The 21,593-nt window shown below is 44.6% G+C and overlaps 1 protein-coding gene and 1 non-coding gene across 3 annotated transcripts in view; both read right to left on the bottom strand.

The window, feature by feature from the left end:
• Positions 1 to 14,356: 14,356 nt before the first annotated feature.
• Positions 14,357 to 14,429, bottom strand: trnav-cac (transfer RNA valine (anticodon CAC)). The gene has a single exon. It is a non-coding gene; the product is annotated as a tRNA-Val (tRNA).
• A 3,766-nt stretch (positions 14,430 to 18,195) lies between these two features.
• The window catches only part of LOC133493804 (zinc finger protein 239-like), a 72,379-nt gene continuing 68,981 nt past the window's right edge, over positions 18,196 to 21,593 (bottom strand). For both annotated transcript variants that reach the window (XM_061807632.1, XM_061807633.1), the window contains one exon: positions 18,196 to 20,485. In XM_061807632.1, coding sequence (XP_061663616.1) covers positions 19,332 to 20,485 — 1,154 coding nt within the window. In that variant the 3' untranslated portion in view covers positions 18,196 to 19,331. The remainder of the gene's footprint in view (positions 20,486 to 21,593) is intronic.

Raw genomic sequence — 21,593 nt, 5'->3', positions numbered from 1 at the left:
CCAGTAGACCTCTCACAAGTTCCACAAGAATATCGTGACCTCTCACCAGTATTCAGTCAGGATTTAGCAATCGCTCTCATGAGTACGCTCACTGCTGAGGATGTCATTCCTCTGGGAAACGAATCACTCGTCGTACTCATACTTGGCAGATCAGAACCAAACGAATCAGTCTTCAGTTCCTTGGTAGACCAGTTCACGAATGAATCACTCTGTTCACTTCTCCCTCCTATTCACGACATTAACGAGGTCGATGCCATTTTACAAAGTTCACAAACACATTCCATAATGGTGCATCTCAATAAATGATAATGATGTCAAAAGTTCCATTTCAATTCAAAAAGTGAAACTCACCGAGATACATTATTTTTTTGTACATGTATAATTTTGGTTATCATAGCTTACAGCAAATGCACCACTTCTAGAAATAAAAATGTAACAACCTATTAAAATAAATAAATATATCTATTTTTATATCTACAATTCAGCCAGTAATTTCCCTTCCGAAAAGTATATTTCCAAGTGATTAATTAATATATGTGTGAGACCTGAAATCAAGTGAATTTTCTATGACCACATTCTTTTTTTTTCTGATTACCACAACTTTGGAAAGAGTTACGTGCACAGAATATTTTCAAACAACATTTTGTTATAGTGGCACTCGAAACACTTCATGTACAACGTTAGTATAGTGGACAGTACCTCCGCCTGTCACGCGGAAGACCGGGGTCCGATTCCCTGATGGGGAGCTAATATTATCCTATTTTTTGTGGGGCTCTTCTTTGCGAAAAACAAACCGAGCAGGTTTGTGTCCAAACAAGGACCTGACGCGTATCAAGCGAATATCACAACTCCAGTTCTACACGACTGAAATTGTTGCTCGTGTCCTGTCACTCAGCAGACTGCTTCACTCGCTGGAATTGCATTCGTAACTACAGTGGCCTGAAAGTGCCAAACATAATAAATTGTGAAACATTACAACCTTCCAGAAACCACAAACAAAAAAAGAAAATATTAAAATTACAAAATCAAATGGACAAAACATGAATATGGAAGTAATTCATTGTCATCAGAGTATGAATTCAAAAAGAAAATATTACAATTACAAAATCAAATACACAAAACACAAATACGGAAGTAATTCATTGTCATCAGAGTATGAATTCAAATTTTTGTCATTTTCAACATTGAAGTCCAACCCACAAATATCCATCTATCCATTTTCTTAGCTGCTGTTCCTCACCAGGGTTGTAGGATTATTACTGGAGCCAATCTGAGGAATCTTCAAGGAGGAGGCAACGTACACCCTCAACTGGTTGCGAGCTAATCGCAGGGCAGATGGAAACAGAAACCAGTCAAAAGCAATTTACAGTCTCCAATTGTGTTTTTGGGACGTGGGAGGAAACAGGAGTGCCCTGAGAAAACCCACCCAGTCACATGGACAACATGCAAACTCGACACAGCCGGGGTCACGATTTGAACCCTGATCCTCGGAACTGTGGGGCCAATACTACAATAATAATACAGATATCCCACCGTCCTGAACTTATTTGATCCATATAAATCAATTGGGCTAATTGTAGTAATATTTCAGGAGTTAAATCCACTAAGAGTAGAGATTCCATACATTTTGGTGTTGATTGCTGACAGTTTTTAGGTTCATGCATGATGCCTGCAAGGACGTGGCACACACCCACCGTGGTTTTACAAACAAATTAATAGATTTTTCCACATATTAAATAAGTGATTGACATAATTTTTGGGTACGAGCTGTTGTTCATGTGGTGCAATGATACATGACAGCAATGCCAACTTGAACAAACCTGTTTGGAAACACAAGCAAGCTGTATTCTTTTTTTCATTTTCAGAAAATTTCTTGAAAAAAAAAAGTTATTAAAAAATGGCCTATGAAGACCCATACTTTGAACACTATGTATTTTGGCCAATAGTTTAGTGGCGTCAACATCAAATAAGCAAATGAACGATTGAGTAGAAGTGTATTTGTGATCTTTGATAAATGACACTTGTTAAAACAGTGAGTTTGACTCAGTTTGCTTGTACAGTATATCAAAGACATGTTCCCCATTAAAAATGATGATGTCGCACTCTCATCACTGATGAAGAGATGATGAAAAATCTAAACTTGATATGACATGTCACACTCACAACAAACGATGGAAATTATCTTTGTGGGAAATCTGTAAAACCAAATGGCACACATAAGTTTCAGAGTTCTCATGTGAAAATATTTACACAGGTCTGTGCTAACTCTATGATTCTAATATTGATGTTTCTGGAATTGGTATGGGCGGCACAGTGGGTCAGGTGGAAAGCACTGGCCTCACAGTTCTGAGGTCTCAGGTTCAATACTGGACCTCCCTGTGTGGAGTTTGCATGTTCTCCCCGCGCTTGCATGGCTTGTCCTCCCACATACCCAAAAAACATGCAACATTAATTGTACACTCTAAATTGCCCCAAGCTGTGATTTTGAGTGTGGCTGTTTGTCTCAATATCCTCTGTGGTTGGCTGGCAACCAGTTCAGAGTGTACCCTTCCTCCTGCCCGTTGACACCTGGAATCAGCTCCAGCACTCCCCATGACTCTCGTGAGGATAAGCTGAAAAGAAAATGAATGGATGGAGAAAAGAGTCACCACCAACACATCCAGGAGGAACAAGTCATCAGGTCTTCATGAGGAAATATAAGACTCATCTTTATTTTTTTTTATTTTTCAAATTGTAAGTTTGTGCAAGAGGGAAGAAGCTGTTGGAATCTTGCATAGCGCCACTGGTGTGCAGGTCCATCAATGGGTGGACAGAAGCACCCATCAACGGTTTCCATCATGTAGGGGTTATCATGTTCGCTTTGCACGCCAAAGGTCCCTGGTTCGAGACTGGGTGGAGACAGGCCGTTCTTTTTCGTTTCTTCTAAGGTCACTGTTGTCTTGTGTTTACTCGTAATGTTGATAATCGTGAGTTGAGCACAACCTTCCATAGTTTAGTCGCGATGATGAGAACCTCACATGTTAATGGTCCATGGTTCAAAACTGTGTGTAAGCAATCCTTTATTTAGAAAAATAAATTTAATAAAACTCCCATGAAAAACATTTTTTGTCTAAGGAACTTATCTGGAAATTAAAAAAGAAAACAGCTTGATTGAGTTTCCAAACACTGCTTTGTTCAAATTGGGATTATATTTTACCTTGCTGGCATCTGTCATTGCACCACATGAACAACAGCTAGTCCCCCCAAAAAATGACAGATAGGTCTTTGTGATCTAGAGAGTACACACACACACACACACACAAACACACACACACACACACACACACACACACACACACACACACACACACACACATATATTTGTGGTGCAGTCAATTAAAAACTGAAGTGAGTGATGTGGAAATCAATATGCTAGAATTCCTGTTTTACCTTTTTTAATGAATGAAGACATGTTTATCTTCTTTCCTCAATGAGGCATTTCACTGCTTTTTTTTTAACAGATTTCTCTATCACTATTTTCACTCAAAACTACCACCCCTAAAAAAATAGTTTATCATACAACTTTCAATATGGAAAGAATGACACTTTACACTTACGACTGCATCTACCTTGAATAAGTGTCTATATAGGCCTTTTAAAGTGTAAACATTTGCCCTTGGGAGGCAAAGATAAAATACATGAACAAGAACATACAAAAATAGCTGGTCCACAAAATACAAGAATGTATATTTTTGTAATTCAATAACATCTCTCTGCCAACATTGGAAGAAGGGAGACAAGATTATTAGTATTACCCATCATTCTCTATGGCAGAAAATATATTAAGCAACAGTCACCCACTCGACAGGACCGTCAAAGAGAAGGGTCCACATGCATTTTCCAAACTCCTTATCCTCAACAAGGATCACAGCAGTGCCGGAGCCTGCCCCAGTTAACATTGGGCAAAAGGCAGAGGAGACTGTGAACTGGTTGCCAGAGAGTAGGAGGAAACATTGCAACACCCCAACTGAGTGGGAACAGATCCCACACAGCCCACATCAAAGTCAGCTGTGTGTACCACTACACCATCAGTGACCAGATGAGAATGTGCTGTCTTATGGCATCACCTTCGTGTAATTGTGATCCGTAGCGCATTTTTATGTATTTGAAGAGCTTCTCTTACAGGGAACAAAGCGTAAGAGTGTTAGTATAGTGAACAGTATCTCTGCCTGTCACGTGGAAGACTGGGGTTTTGATTCCCCGATGGGGAGTTAAATGAAGTTGACTTCTGCTTTTCGTGGGGTTCTTCTTTGCGGAAAGTAAGCAGAGCAGCTTCGTTTCCAAACAGGGACCTCACGCATCTGGAGCAAATATCACAACTACAGTACTACACAACTGAAACTGTTGCTTGCATACTAAGGAGGAGATCTTTTGTATCCCTTTCCTGACCAAAGGAAGCCTATATTCTCACGGGATGACCAGCGGCTCAGAACCACAGACGTTAAAGAGTTTGACACATTACAAACTTCATATTGAAATCCAACAGGATAAAATCGTGGAATCACACTGCGCATGTAAAGCAGGGTGAGTACTTTTTACTTGGAAAGATCACGAGTAATATCACCATAGTCTTTATAAGTGAGTGGGTGTATTCATTTGACTTGGCTCGTAATGGCACCCAGTGCTCTTTCTTAAAAGTCCAATGTGATACAAATAGGCAAATACACATTTGTCATGCATGACATCACGCATTTCCGTATCACTAACCCGACTCATCGGCATAAAACATTACACACTTCATTCAGCAGGTCAGTGATACACTAAAAAAGTGAACGTTGTTCTCCTACAATGTATAAAACACTGATAATAATTCAATCAAACTCAGAGAAGATTATTCTCCGTCACTTACCTTTGAGCATCCTTGTCCACATTAGTTGTACGTGTGCTCTTCCGCAAGCCTTACTCCATCGTAGACGCTCGTTGATCTATGGGTATGATTCTCACTTAGGGTATGAGAGGTCCCGGCTTCAAATTCCGGACAAACTCCAATACAAGTTCTTTCTTGACAATTTCCAATTGTCACAAGGTTTACTTCTCTTCCTTCTTCTAGTGCAGTGATTCTCAATGGCTTTCTGTCAAAAGCCCCCACAGGAAAAATAAAAATAAATTGCAAACCCACTCACCCGCAGCCCCCCACAGTGCATCATATTGTACATAAGACTTAGTCTAATGTAATCCTTACAAGCATTGAAGAAAGTACAAAAGAAAGACAATAATCCATTTACAATAAAGAAAACATTTATTTTTGTTCATCATTTTCACTTGGAAGGTGCTAAAAGGTTGCATGCTACATGAAAGCAAAGGCGTCATCTTTTGGCTCGTTGGTCAAGGGGCATAATTCTTGCTGAGGGTGCAAGTGGTCCCAGGTTCAAAGACCTCGGTATCTAAATCAATGAATATGAAATATGATGACATGAAATTGAAAAATAGAGATTTCTCTTATAGGATGGTGTATATTGTACCTCAAATGAAAAAGTGACAAACCAAAGGGACCACAAGGAGACACCTTTGCTTTCATGTCGCATGCAACTTTTGAGCACCTTCCAAGTGAAAATGATGACCACAAATGTTTTCTTTATTGTAATTGGATCAATATTTATGTTGTCCTTTCTTCAATGATTAACATTAAAGGACAACATTAAAATAACCTTATGTAAAATACTATGCACTGTATGGGGCTGCGGGTGAGGGGGTTTGCAATTTATTTTTATTTTTCATGTGGGGGATTGTAACAGAAAACCTTTGAGAATCACTGCACAAGACCAAGGAGCCAAAGTGTGAAACTTTTTGACACATAGTACACCATGTGATAACAGGAAATTGTCAAGAAAGAGCTTTTATTGGGACTCGCCCAGGATTTGAGCCCAACATTAACATTAATTGAGCGTGACACTAAGCGAGAATCATACCCCTAGACCAACGAAACACAGTAGTTTGAAAAGGATGGGAAATGAGAAAAATAATTTGTTGGTTTTAATACGTTTTTTGTGGAAGGAGAAATTCTTCTTCTTCTTCTTTTCCTTTCGGCTTGTCCTGTTAGGGGTCGCCACAGTGTGTCATCTTTTTCCATCCAAGCCTATCTCGTGCATCTTTCTCTCTAACCCCAACTGTCCTCATGTCCTCCATCACAACATCCATCAACCTTTTCTTTGGACTTCCTCATGCTCTTTTGCTCGGCTGCTCCATCTTCAGCACCCTTCTACCATTATAGTCACTCTCTGACCACTTCAAATGTCCAATCCATCGAAGTCTGCTCTCTCGAACCTCGTCTCCAAAACATCCAACTTTGGCTGTCCCTCTCATCAGCTCATTTCTCATCCTATCCAACCTGCTCACTCCGAGCAAGAACCTCAACATCTTCATTTCTGCTACCTCCAGTTCTGCTTCCTGTTGTTTCTTCAGTGCCACCGTCTCTAATCCGTACATCATGGCTGGCCTCACCACTGTTTTATAAACTTTTCCCTTCATCCGAGTGGAGACTCTTCTGTCGCGTAGAACACCAGGCACCTTCTGCCAACTGTTCCCTCCCGCTTGGACCCATTTCTTCACTTCTTTACCACACTCTCCATTGCTCTGTATTGTTGACCCCAAATATTTGAAGTCCCCCACCCTCGCTATCTCTTCTCCCTGGAGCTTCACTCCACCTCCTCCACCCCTCACATTTTACTTTGGCCAGTCTTCATTTATTTCTCCTTTCCAGTGCGTACCTCCATCTTTCTAATTGTTCCTCCACCTGCTCCCTGCTTTCACTGCGAATCACAAGAGCATCTGCAAACGTCATAGTCCAAGGGGATTCCATTCTAACCTCATCTGTCAGTCTATCCATTACTACCACAAACAGGAAGGGGCTGAGCGCGGATCCCTGATGCAGTCCCACCTCCACCTTAAATTCTTCTGACACACCAACGGCACACCTCACCACTGTTCTACTGCCCTCATACATGTCCTGTACTATTCTAACATATCAAAGGCTTTTTCTAGGTCTACAAATATACAATGTAGCTCCTTCTGACTTTCTCTATCCTTTTCCATGGGCATCCTCAAGGAAAATAATGCATCTGTGGTACTCTTTCTAGGCATGAAACCATATTGTTCCTCGCAGATACATACTTCTGTCCTGAGTCAAGCCTCCACTTCTGTTTCCCATAACTTCATTGTGTGGCTCATCATCTTTATTCCTCTATCATTTCCAAAGCTCTGAACATCGGCTTTGATCTTAAAAATGGGGACTAGCACACTTTTCCGCCATTCTTCTGGCACCTTCTCGCCATCACTTCTTTTCATGAAATCCACGCTGGAGACTAGGATATGCTAGACTAGTGGATTCAGGTTTTTCTTCGCTTCAACTTTGGCTTAAGATGTTTTTCATGGCAGATTTATTCAATATATTTTTTTTACATATAGGGTTGCTCACACAGTTTTGAACCAGGGACCGTTTACATGTGAGCTTCACATCATCAATACTATACTATGGAAGGTTGTGCTCAACTCATGATTAACAACATGACAACAGGTCCCTTACAAGAAACAAATAAAACAGCCTGTCTCCACCCAGGGACCTTTCGCGTGTAAAGCGAACATGACAACCACTAGACTATGGAAACCACTCATGGTGGGTTATTTCCACCCATTTATGTACATGCACACCATTGGCGGAATGCAGCCGTTCTAACAGCTTCTTCCCTGTTGCCATCAACTGACAATTCCATTGTAACAATTGCCAATTTTCCCTTGAGTCTGTTGTCACATATCTGTTGGTCCAATTCTACATTGTTCGTGCACTCACTATAGTAGTCTTGCGTTCTGTTCCTGCACTACTTGCATATCTATCGTTAAAGGAAGACTCTGCCGAAAATTCATATATACTATAAACCCTCCAATGTGAAGTAATATTATTTTTACATATATTTTGGATATTAATTGAAAATAAAAATTTAAAAGAAAGAACGTTTTTGGAATCCAAGCAAAATCTGGATACATGCCAGCTTTCAGAGCCAAACAGGAAGAAAAATCCTTGACTCCACCCCTGACGTCTCCGGTGCTAAGCATTACAGACCATTTGTTCTAGCTAAGCCAAGATGCTGACTTGTTCTGCACCAAAACTGAGAAAACGTACCCAAATTTCTCCTTCTTTAACCTCCCACGGAGTAAACCTGACAGGATACAGCTGTGGCTGTCACAGTTGAGGCTCGTTCATCAGCAGGGGAAATTTGCACGCATCTAATCACTACTACATTAGCTGCTGAGTTATTGCCTCTCGTGCTAATACTGTATAAGCAACAACATACATTATGAGGGTGGCGGAGCTGTTCAATCCCGGACTTCCTTGCTGGAGTTTACATGTTCAGGTGTTTCCCACATCATAGCAATATTCATTGCACTTTTATTAAGATACCAATTCGGGAAACATCAATATTTGAATCATAGTTGGCACAGACCTCGGCAATTAGTTTCACATGAAAACACTAAAACTTTCTGTGCGTGTGTGTGCATGTGTGCATCTGTCTGTGTGTGGGCCACAAACCCCTTGTTGTGTTTATCAGGACAATATGGAGGAGAGAATATGATCACAAACTGAACTGGGGGAAAATGTTTCTCTCCAGTGTTTCCCTCTTTTTTTCTTTTTTTTATTTCTCTTTTCTGTGCCATTTGGTTTTACAGGTAAAAATTTTCCCACAGACAGATAATTTTCCTTGTTTGTTGTCAGTGGGAGTGTCATATTATGTTCTGACTTTTTGTCATCTCTTCCTCACTGATGATAGCGTGACATCATGTCGTCACAATCTGATAGTGGACCTAAGAGGCCATTTCCGTGCTGTTCTTTTTTACTTTGGCCATTTCGCTTGGCCCACATTTGTGTTTTCTGGAATGTTAAAATGTTTCACGATTTGTTAACACAATTGACCCCTCTGTAGAAATCACGTCATCCGCGTCGCTGACCAATCAGAGGCCAGAGATCTGCATAAACCACGCCCCTTGTTGGCGTCCGCTATTACCTCAGACAACATTGCATGGTCCAGTATAGCTTTTGTTAGCGTTTTATCCGGTATTTGGGTTCTTTAACAATAGATATGGTTAAGAGGTGTAGTCACGGACTTTGTAATAGTGACGACAGGTATCCTGAAAGGCTAGTTGGTGGAGTTCAATTCGTACCCTTTCCAAATCCGAAGATCCAGTACGAAAAATGTCTTCGATGGATCAAACTTTGTGGAAGATCGTATGATCAACTTAATCCATCTAAAATCAACCGGAACAGATATGTTTGCACGAAGGTAAGCCCTATATTTCAATACATGTGTCATATAAATGAATTAGCAGTTCTTTGCTTGCCTAACATAGCTACATGTGAATGATTGACACACTTGATCTGTGTTGAGCGATATTTTGCAATGATCTGACTGCACAAACATGTCTCTGTTGGCGGCTACCGAGCTAAGCTAAACCGGACTATGTTTGCACGAAGGTATGTCCTATCTTTGATTTTCAATACATGTATCATGTAAATGAATTAGCAGTTCTTTGCTTGCATAAAAGAGCTACTTGTGAATGATTGACACACTTGATCTGTGTTGAGCGATATTTTGCGATGATCTGACTGAACAAACGTGTCTCTTTGTTGCCGGCTAGGGAGCTAAGCTAAACCGGACTAGCGAGTCCTAAAAGCTTTCGACGTGCACCGAGACACCAAGACTGAAGGAAGGATGTTTGAGGACACTAAAGTAGTGATTGTCGTACTCGGTCGGGACTTACATAGGTTCGGCACTAATTCAAGAATAATTATTGAGGTGAGCGCGTGACGTTACACAAAGAAAACAAGAGAAACAAAAAATGGGTAAATCAAGCCTCGCCTTCTTTTCCTTCATACGGCGGTTCACAAACACCTATACAGATACACATACAGATTCTGCACACAAGTGTGATAGGTAACACGAAAATGGGAAACTGTCAATGATGAATTCGTCTTTGGGTTATCTTCTTCTTTTCCTTTCGGCTTGTCCCGTTAGGGGTCGCCACAGCGTGTCATCTTTTGCCATCTTAGCCTATCTCCTGCATCTTCCTCTCTAACCCCAACTGCCCTCATGTCTTCCCTCACCACATCCATAAACCTTCTCTTTGGTCTTCCTCTCGCTCTTTTGCCTGGGAGCTCCATCCTCAGCATCCTTCTACCAATATACTCACTCTCTCGCCTCTGAACATGTCCAAACCATCGAAGTCTGCTCTCTCGAATCTTGTCTCCAAAACATCCAGCTTTGGCTGTCCCTCTAATGAGCTCATTTCTAATCCTATCCAACCTGGTCACTCCGAGCGAGAACCTCAACATCTTCATTTCTGCCACCTCCAGTTCTGCTTCCCGTTGTTTCTTCAGTGCCACCGTCTCTAATCCGTACATCATGGCCGGCCTCACCACTGTTTTGTAAACTTTGCCCTTCATCCTAGCAGACACTCTTCTGTCACATAACACACCAGACACCTTTCGCCAGCTGTTCCAACCTGCTTGGACCCGTTTCTTCACTTCCTGACCACACTCTCCATTGCTCTGTATTGTTGACCCCAAGTATTTGAAGTCGTCCACCCTCGCTATCTCTTCTCCCTGTAGCCTCACTCTTCCCCCTCTACTTTTCTCATTCACGCACATATATTCTGTTTTACTTCGGCTAATCTTCATTCCTCTCCTTTCCAGTGCATGTCTCCATCTTTCCAATTGTTCCTCTGCATGCTCCCTGCTTTCACTGCATATGACAATATCATCTGCGAACATCATGGTCCAAGGGGATTCCAGTCTAACCTCATCTGTCAGCCTATCCATTACCACTGCAAACAGGAAGGGGCTCAGAGCTGATCCCTGATGCAGTCCCACCTCCACCTTAAATTCCTCTGTCACACCTAAGGCACACCTCACCATTGTTCTGCTGCCATCATACATGTCCTGTACTATTTTAACATACTTCTCTGCCACACCAGACTTACGCATGCAGTACCACAGTTCCTCTCTTGGTACTCTGTCATAGGCTTTCTCTAGATCCACAAAGACACAATGTAGCTCCTGCTGACCTTCTCTGTACTTTTCCACGAGCATCCTCAAGGCAAATAATGCATCTGTGGTACTCTTTCTAGGCATGAAACCATACTGTTGCTCGCAGATACTTACTTCTGTCCTGAGTCTAGCCTCCACTACTCTTTCCCATAACTTCATTGTGTGGCTCATCAACTTTATTCCTCTATAGTTCCCACAGCTCTGAACATCCCCTTTGTTCTTAAAAATGGGAACTAGAACACTTTTCCTCCATTCTTCAGGCATCTTTTCGCCCGCTAGTATTCTGTTGAATAAGTTGGTCAAAAACTCCACAGCCATCTCTCCAAATTGCTTCCATACCTCTACCGGTATGTCATCAGGACCAACTGCCTTCCCATTTTTCATCCTTTGTAATGCCTTTCTGACTTCCCCCTTAGTAATCATTGCCACTTCCTGGTCCTTCACACTTGCCTCTTCAACTCTTCCTTCTCTCATTTTCTTCATTCATGAACTTAAAGTATTCTTTCCATTTATTCAGCACACTACTGGCACCAGTCAACACATTTCCATCTTTATCCTTAATCACCCTTACCTGGTGCACATCCTTCCCATCTCTATCCCTCTGTCTCGCCAACCTGTAGAGATCCTTTTATCCTTCTTTTGTGTCCAACCTGGTGTACATGTCTTCATATGCCTCTTGTTTAGCCTTTGCCACCTCTACCTTTGCCCTACGTCGCATCTCGATGTACTCCTTTCGCCTCTCCTCAGTCCTCTCAGTATCCCACTTCTTCTTCGCTAATCTCTTTCCTTGTATGACTCCCTGTATTATGGGGTTCCACCACCAAGTCTCCTTCTCCCCTTTCCTACCAGATGACACACCAAGTACTCTCCTGCCTGTCTCTCTGATCACCTTGGCTGTCGTCGTCCAGTCTTCCGGGAGCTTCGGTTGTCCATCGAGAGCCTGTCTCACCTCTTTCCGGAAGGCCGCACAACATTCTTCCTTTCTCAGCTTCCACCACCTGGTTCTCTGCTCTACCTTTGTCTTCTTAATCTTCCTACCCACCACCAGAATCATCCTACATACTACCATCCTTTGGGTTATAATATATTATATTATGTGGCTTCTCGGTCTTCCTCTGACTCCGGAAAGATCTTGCGCTAATATCAATGGTTTCTCCGTCGATATGCATGTAAATACCATTGAAATACCCCTCGCTGAAATACTTGAAGCCCTGCTGTCTTCTTTTCAACGATATTTCACTATTCGGTAAGAATGCGAGTGAGAAATCAGCTGGTAAATTGGACAATTTCGCTCTAGTCTTTTCTTCCTGCGCCGCCATTTTTGCTAATTGTTTGTCTGAGGTTAGCACACGTGGGGTGACGTAACTTCAGGAGGCATGGTTAAGTGCCCTGTACAGAGGGGTCAATTCCGGCGAGTGAAGCAGCTTGCTGGTCCCGCCGACAGCACACAAGCAACAATTTCAGTTGTGTAGAACTGGAGTTGTGACATTTGCTTGATACGCGTGAGGTTCTTGTTTGGAAAAAAAGCTGCTCGGCTTGTTTTCAGCAAAGAAGAGCTCCACGAAAAACAAAGGATAACATCTCCTCGTCAGGGAACTATACCACTATACTAAGGGGGAAACGTTTAAGCTGATTTCCCGGGAACATAGCATTTTTTTTTTTTTCTTTGGCGTCGTCAAGGCCTGTTATACTTGGGGTGCTGGTCACATTGGACATGTTGAGTCAGCGAACGGGAGTGCGGGAACGAAGCATCAAGGACGACGATCTAGCGGAGGACAAGTCGTCCCCCAAGTCCTATATATACTGTAAGTCATCAGTTGTAACAAGGTGCAGGTGCGCTCTGGCTAATTGGCTGGCCCTGCCCAGCCTGGGCAGGAAGCCAGGAGGATGACAGTCCCCCCCCCCCTCAACGGCCGGCTCTGGGCAGCCCAGGAGCCTCAGGATGAGCCGCGTGAAAGTCCCTGATGAGGGAGCGGTCCACGACGAAGTGGGAGGGGATCCAGAAGTGCTCCTCCGGACCATATCCCTCCCAGTCCACCAGGTACTGGACCCCCCTTCCTCTGCGGCGGGAAGACATCAGCCGACGCACAGTATACACCGGCCCACCGTCCACCATGCGAGGGGGGGGGTGTCGGGGGGGCTTGGCCAGAGGAACCAGCGCCGAAGTGCGATTCTGACAAAATCTGCTGACGTGGAACGTAGGGTGCACCCTCATCGACCTGGGCAGTTTCAGCGAGACGGCGACCGGGTTAACGATCTTGGAAATCGGAAACGGGCCAACGACCCTGGGAGCCAGTTTGCGGGATTCCGTCCGCAATGGAAGATCTTTGGTGGAAAGTCACACTCGCTGTCCCACCCTGAGCTCTGGTGCGGCCCTTCTCTTGCGGTCCGCTGCGGACTTGTAGACGCAGCAGTGTCCTCCGAGCTGCTTCCCAGGTCCGTTTGCAGCGTCGCACAATGGCCACGGCCGACGGGACCGCGGAGTTCGTGGCCAGTGGAGGAAACAGGGACGGAGGATAGCCATGCACAACATGGAGTGGAGCCATACCTGCTGAAGCGGAGGGTAGAGAATTGTGGGCATACTCTACCCACTTGATGTGCTGACTCCACGTGCTCTGGTCCCTGGATGCCAGACAAGACAGGTCTTGTTGGGATGTCACGGTTCGAGGGGCGTGTGAGACATGACAAATAGGAACACAAGCACATTCAAAAAGTTTCTTGAAGAAATAGCCATAGAATTCTCAACACTGTTGACCTCATGGGCTTCCCAACCACTTGATGACGCCATAGCGCAAATAAAGCACCATGAAGCTATGGAACGTGTGAAAATTAACTGGCTGCAAGGATGTTATCCATTGAACCATTTGCCTCACAGTGGCTGAAAGCCCCACTCAAACCCATATTAAGGACTGTCACTGTCCCACACAAATTTCAAACCTCAGGACTAAAGAAATGAACTCTTGGAATTTGGTTCTGCTGTGACTACAGCTACAACACAATGTACTAAGCACTATATCATCACGCATGTGCGGGATGAACATGCAAACTCCACACAGGGATGGGGTTGAACCCATGTTCTCAGAACTCTGAGGCCAATGCTCAACAGACGCAACACCGTAAAGTCCTTGCTTGCACCCAGTTTTGAAACAAGTACCAGGCACACATCAGCAGTATTAATCTATGGAAACGTCCACTCTCTTTAAGATTTACAACATGAGCAAAAAAAAAAAAACCCAAAACAAATAATACAGCTCCTTGACAAGCAAGCGAGAAAATAACGCTCGTTTCCACCCGGTCTCGAATCGGGGACCTTTAGTGCGTGAGGCAAACGTGATAACCACTACACTATGGAAACTACTGTACTGTCGAAAGATGAAACATGAAAATCGACTTCAGAGAATATTTACAGGGGAAACAAGTATTCAGGGCTGACTAAATTTAAATTTAAACTTAAATTTACATTAAAGCTAAAATATGAAATCAAAACAACACTGGAATGGGATTAATGTTGACTTGAGATATAAAACAACAAAATCTTTGTGGCAAACAGTGTCCTGGACGCTCAGTTTGCTTTTTCTTTCATCCGGTTTCATGGTCCCCTTGCACTCAAGAGTCTGGCTACAGACCTCACCTCCCACCCCTCCCACCTCACATCCCAAGTCCCATCCTCAAGACTCCAACCGCCACAGTCTCGCAGGGAACGAAGTACAATAATTTGAAAATTGTGTCCATTTTTCTTTCAGCGTTTAAAGGATAAGTTCAGTTGTTGAATTAACAATATATCAGATAGCTCATGTCATATGCACTGTGCCTTGAAAATTCTGATTTTAATCCGATATCATTTAAGGTTGTTTTGAGAACATTTATATCGGTAATTTTGAATATTCCCGGTCGGCTACATTATGGCGAATCACATGACCTACGTGCACTGATGTGACCTATTACGTGGGCAAACAAAGGCTCACTTACGTTGTGACACAATTACGGCCAGCGCTGATTTCTCGGAATAATCCTCATCTGGTAAAGAAATATCAGTATCGGTTCATCGGGAAGATGGAGGAATACTTCCAAATAAATTGCTCAATACTGGAAGATTTTATGCCTTCACGAAGAATTCAGACCGTGAATTTTATACAGCAAATTGTAGCCAGTTGAATTTCAGGAGACTGAAAATATTACGTTTGAATTTTAAATGTCGAATTTATATCTATATAGATATATACAACTTTTCCCAACTCCCGAGAGGGGTTGCGCCAGGAAGGGCATCTAGCGTAAAAAGAATGCCAAACAAATATGAACGTTCATCTGAGATGACACGCAGTGGCCACCCCTAACGGGACCAGCTGAAAAAAAGTATAAACAACCTTTCCCACAATATAAGGCCTACCTTTCACTGATGGGTTCTACCAGAGTTGCCTTTTTCACAGACGCGTCCGGCTCCTCATATTCTTCTGGACTCTGACTTTTCGGAATATGAGGAGGACCGTGATTTGTATGACCGGCTGCCTGAGTACGACTCCGATGACTTTGATTTTGAATCTCTTTGCCCGGCTTTTCATCCCAGTCAGTTTGTTTCACCTCCCCGCGTTTCCAGCACCCGAGCAACTTCGCCCTGTAGGTCCAAGTACACCAATCTGTACGAGGGAACCCGCTTGGCCATCTACCCGGGACCTCCGCGTGGCGCCCAGAGGAGATGCCCCGGCCGGGCGCTCCCTTGTGCCTCCCGCTGCGCGGCAACTAAGACACAGTCCTCCCACTCCTCGCCGGCAACGGCGAAGCCCGCAGACCCGCAGCTGGTGGCGAAGCTTCCAGCTCAGAGGGAGGAGGAGCCGCCAAATCACGAGGCGTTCTACCGTGAAATGCGGGCGGAGATAGAGCGGCAGAGCGTCGAATTGGCGGCTCTCACGGCCCAGGTTCGGCAAGGATTGGCGAACCAGCCGAGCTACTCTGACGTTGCGACGGACTCGCTGCTGATGCAGGTTCACGTGGCAGTTGGAACTGACCCGCTTCCGAGACACGCCCACGTGTCAGTTTCGACTGACTCTCCGGCTGCTCAGGTTCATGTTATCGTGGAAACCGACCCGCCCCCTTGCCAAGTGCACGTCGCAGTGGGAACGGACTCGCCACCTCAAGTGCACGTCGCAGTGGGTACGGACTCGCCACCTCGCCAAGCGCACGTAGCTGTGGAAACTGACCCGCCTCCTCGCCATTCCCACGTCGAGGTTTTGGCTGTTCCGAGCAGAGTTCACGCGGCAGTCGGAACTGACCCGCTCCCGAGACACCCCCACGTGTCAGTTTTGACTGACTCTCTGCCGACTCTCGTTCACGTTGCCCTGGAAACGGATTCGCCACCGCGCCACGCCCACGTTGCTGTTTCAACGTATGCAGTGCAAGCTCACGTGGCAGTGGGGACCGACCCGATGCCGCCTCACGTTGCTGTCCAGGAGGTGGCGACGTCTCCACAGCCGCTTCTCGTCCGTGCTCTGGAGTACCAGTGGCGACCGTCCCGCGGACGCTGCACACTCCTGCTTCGTCGGCGACCGTCCCGCGGACGCTCCACACTCCTGCTCTGTCGGCGACCGTCCCGCGGACGCTCCACACTCCTGCTCTGTCGGCGACGAGCACGTCCATACGTTCCCGTCCAGGAGGTGGCGACGGTGACACTGACGCCGCCTTCTCACGTTGCTGTCCAGGAGGGGGCGATGGGGTCGCCGCCTTCTCACATTGCTGTCCAGGAGGTGGCGATGGGGTCGCCGCCTTCTCACGTTGCTGTCCAGGAGGTGGCGATGGCGACGGGGTCGCCGCCTTCTCATGTTGCTGTCCAGGAGGGGGCGATGGTGTCGCCGCCTTCACACATTGCTGTCCAGGAGGGGCGATGGTGTCGCCGCCTTCTCACGTTGCTGTCCAGGAGGAGCTGGGGAGTTCTGTGGAGCCACCCTGGAGCTGGAGAGACTTCGGGATGGTGGCGGTCATTGCTCTGGTCCTTCTCTCCATCATCCTATTTGCTCCAGATGGCTCTCAGCCGCTTCATGACCTGGCCTCGTTGACAACCAATCCCTGGTCGTCTTGCAACGACAGCGTGGGATGTTCTCGTCCGGAGCAGTGGCCTGCCTCGTTCTGGTTCCTGCTTCGCCGTTTGGTTCCTCACAGAGGTTGTCCGCCCGAATCGCCCCTTGTGGACCCTGGTGCTTGGCGTCCGGGTCGTCCTCCTGACCTGTCCACCCGGACGCCTTGTGTTTGGTGCCCTCTTCCGGACACCCCTTCCGCCTACCCCAGCCTGTGTTAATTATTGTCTGTTTTTTCGTTTAGGCACGTCTGGGAGCCGTGCCTTTGAGGGGGGGGGGGGTACTGTCATGATCCTGCCGCTCCAGCACGAGCTGTGCGGGTGTCTGCGCAGGTGCGCTGATTGGAAGGTGCACACCTGCGCCTCATGCAGCCTGATTATGCTGTGGATTTATATGACCGCGATGACAACTGGCCGGCGCCAGTTCGTATGATCTTCATGTCCCGTTCGTGTGCTCCGGTATCCCTGATTGAACCTGTGTGTAACGACCTTCGTCCGTTCTCCGACCAACCTTGTAAGCCTGACTCCTTCGTTACTTCTGCCTGCTTTGATAGTTCTCCTGTGTACCGACTCCCGCCTGTCCACTCACCTGCTCTCTTCGCCTGACGTCCCAACTACCGCTGCTGCACCGGACTGCCTGCTCGATCCCCTACCTCTGCATATAATAAACGTGTCTCTTCTTGAACTACCTTGCGTCTTCCGAGTTCCTGCATTTGGGTCCTACTCTCGTTCCGATGGGACGTGACACTTTGCACCACTTAAAAGGCATTTCAATTTTCAAGAGGGAAAAAGGATTTTAGATATAAGCGAGTTGTACTCACTGTTGGAAGAAGGATTTTTTTTTTTAATTAAATATACCCTAACGGGACAAGCCGAAAGAAACTTACTTTTACTTTAGTTTACCATGAAAACTCTAGGATTCTTTCCTACTTCAAGGAATCATTCATTTATTTGACAAGCACATGACTACATGATTGGAAAATAAGGCATTCATTATTTTTAACATTTGTCCACAGAAGGTTTTTAGAAAACAGAAGACAACATGAACATAAACAGGGTAGGTCAAAACATTTTATATACATAACATATTTAACATATTTTTGAGGGTAAATTTTTACAATAGTCATGAGATTTTATGATAACTTAAGAGTTCTTCAAAGCTTCTTGATAAAAAAATATTTGACAAAAATTGAGAAGGACAACGTTTTCCCACACTGAGAACATTTCCATCGTTTGTCAGATCCGGATCATCAGTGTGAGGAGAATCTTGTCACTACAGTATTTGATCGTCACTATCTGCTTGTGATCCTCCACAGTTGCCCCAGCTTTGCAGCTTTTCCAAGTTAGCCTCATCGCTTGGGCCATGTCTTCCTTTAAGGTGTGAACATTTCTTTTGGGAGGTTTTCCAATGGGTAAAAGACATTTCAATACATTTTTAATGGGGCAAATGGATTGGATAAACAAATTGAGTCAACCTCATTGTTATAATAGGTGTATTTTATCAAGGACCACATACATACAATTTTCACAGAAGGTCTAAGTTTTTTGACAGGATTATTTCGATCAATTAATTATGATACTGACATCCCTAAAATGTGAAAAGAAAAGGACAAAATGCATACACTGGTCAAAGGAAGAATGGATCTTCATGGCCGACATTTCACAGATAAATACATTTTCGCCCCCCCCTATGATATCAGGACATTTTCAAAACATTGTGAAACAATCAATTCCCTTTTTAAATTGAATGCACAAGCAAAGCTAGTGTGAGAAAATCTATGTACTAGCCTATAAAGTGGCAGTAATTAGAATTTCTTATATATAGTAGTTGTCTGGTGGAATCCCCTCACCTACAAATTTAAAATTTTTCATACAAAACAAAAAGAAACAAAAAATCCGGTATATACAATGGATTAAATGCTTATCACGTGTGATGTGATATTTTAAGATTCCTTTTTGAGAGAATCTTTGACCACAAATTAAGCAGGAAAAGGGTTTCTCACCAGTGTGTGTGTGTTCTTGTGTGCATTTTTAAGTATCTCTTGTCGGAGAATCTTTGGCCACAAATTGAGGACGAAAAAGGCTTTTCACCAGTGTGTATGTGTCATTTTAAGCTTTCCTTCTGAGAGAATTTTTGGTCACAAATTGAGCAGGCAAAAAGCTTCTCACCAGTGTGTGTTTTTAGGTGATATTTTACATGTCCCTTCTGAGTGAATCTTTGGTCACAAATGGAACAGGCAAAAGCTTCTCACCAGTGTGTGTTCTCGTGTGTCTTTTAAAGCTACTCTTGTCAGAGAATCTATAGCCACAAATTGAGCATGAAAAAGGCTTTTCACCAGTGTGTGTTCTTGTATGCCCTTTTAAGGTTCCTTTCTCTGAGAAGTTTTGACCACAAACTGTGCAGGAAAAAGGCTTCTCACCAGTGTGTGTTCTTGTGTGTCTTTTTAAGCTTTCCTTCTGAGAAAATTTTTGACCACAAATGGAGCAGGAAAAAGGCTTCTCACCAGTGTGTATCCTTGTGTGTCGTTTTAAGGCTCCTTTCTCTGCAAAGTTTTGACTGCAAACTGAGCAGGAAAAAGGTTTCTCACCAGTGTGTGTTCTTGTGTGTATTATAAAATTTCCTTTCTGAGAAAATCTTTGACCACAAACTAAGCAGGAAAAAGGTTTCTCACTAGTGTGTGTTCTTGCGTGTTTTTTTAAGTTGCCCTTGTCAGAGAATCTTTGACAGCAAACTGAACATGAAAAAGGTTTCTCACCAGTGTGTGTTATGTGATATTTTAAGTTTCCATTCTGAGTGAATCGTTGACTATAAACTGAGCAGGAAAAATCTCTCTGTTGTGTGTGTATTTTCACGTGTTGTTTCATACTGCTCTTAGAAGCAAATGTTTTCCCACACTGAGAACATTTCCATTGTTTGTTTTTAGTGTGATATGCCATATGACCTTCACACCGTCCATCATCATCATCATCAGTGTAAGGAGAGTCTGATGTCATGTCATCACGATCTGATAGTGGCGCTAAGAGTCTACCTGGGTGTGAGTCTCCATTGTGGTCTCCATCACGTTCTGTTGTCATGTGTTGACTTGAGCTGTTGCTTGGAGGCTCCGCCCCTCTGCTGTCCTCACTTTGACATTTATCTTCACTCTTCAAAGGGACACAAGTCGATGGAAACTTAGTGATATCCTCCTCTTCCTGTTTGATGTAGTGTTGCGCTTCTTCCGCCTCATTTTTAATAAAAATCATCTCCTCTTCCTCTTTAATGTGGTGCACCTCCTCGTCCTCCATTTCCTCTTTAATATGAGAGGGCTCTGTTTCCTGCCACTTAGTCCGAAGATTTTCAGTGATGTCTGCAAGCCACAGAAAGACAAATACATGGTTTGGTAACTCTTATTCGTGTGACTTTGATGCTGTGTAATACGGTTTGGATTTATGTTTCAGGTTAATGTGAAATTCAGAGGAGTTTAATGCACTGAAAACAATAACATTGGGCAGGTCAACAACAAAAACAACGTGGGGAAAAACTGTAAAATAAACTTCTCAAAAAACAAGTACTGTAATTTCTCATGTATAATGCATCCTGAAGTATAATGTGCACCCCCAAAGACAAAAAGTCATCATTAATAAAAATCTTCATGAATGTTCCTGATGTAGTGGTAATATATATCTCGAGACAGGCTACGCTTGTCACGTCCCATCGGAACGAGAGTTGGACCCAAATGCAGGAACTCGGAAGACGCAAGGTAGTTCAAGAAGAGACACGTTTATTATATGCAGAGGTAGGGGATCGAGCAGGCAGTCCGGTGCAGCAGCGGTAGTTGGGACGTCGGGCGAAGAGAGCAGATGAGCGGACAGGGAGGAGTCGGTACACAGGGGAACAATCAACACAGGCAGAAGTATCAATGAGTCAGGCTTACAAGGTTGGAGGGAGAACGGACGAAGGTCGGTACACACAGGTTCAATCAGGGATACGGGAGCACACGAATGGGACATGCAGATCATACGAACCGGCGCCGGCCAGTTGTCATCGCGGTCATATAAATCCACAGCATAATCAGACTCCATGAGGCGCAGGTGTGCACCTTCCAATCAGCGCACCTGCGTGGACACCCGCACAGCTCCTGCTGGAGCGGCAGGATCATGACAGTACCCCCCCCCCCCTCAAAGGCACGGCTCCCAGACGTGCCTAAACGAAAAAACAGACAATAATTAACACAGGCTGGGGTAGGCGGAAGGGGTGTCCGGAAGAGGGCACCAAACACAAGGCGTCCGGGTGGACAGGTCAGGAGGACGACCCGGACGCCAAGCACCAGGGTCCACAAGGGGCGATTCGGGCGGACAACCTCTGTGAGGAACCAAACGGCGAAGCAGGAACCAGAACGAGGCAGGCCACTGCTCCGGACGAGAACATCCCACGCTGTCGTTGCAAGACGACCAGGGATTGGTCGCCAACGAGGC

The sequence above is a fragment of the Syngnathoides biaculeatus genome, chromosome 20 (genome assembly GCF_019802595.1).
Source record: "Syngnathoides biaculeatus isolate LvHL_M chromosome 20, ASM1980259v1, whole genome shotgun sequence".
NCBI classification, from domain to species: Eukaryota; Metazoa; Chordata; class Actinopteri; order Syngnathiformes; family Syngnathidae; genus Syngnathoides; species Syngnathoides biaculeatus.
The sequence above is the reverse complement of the archived record's forward strand: the minus strand, read 5'-3'. Positions and strand labels throughout refer to the sequence as shown.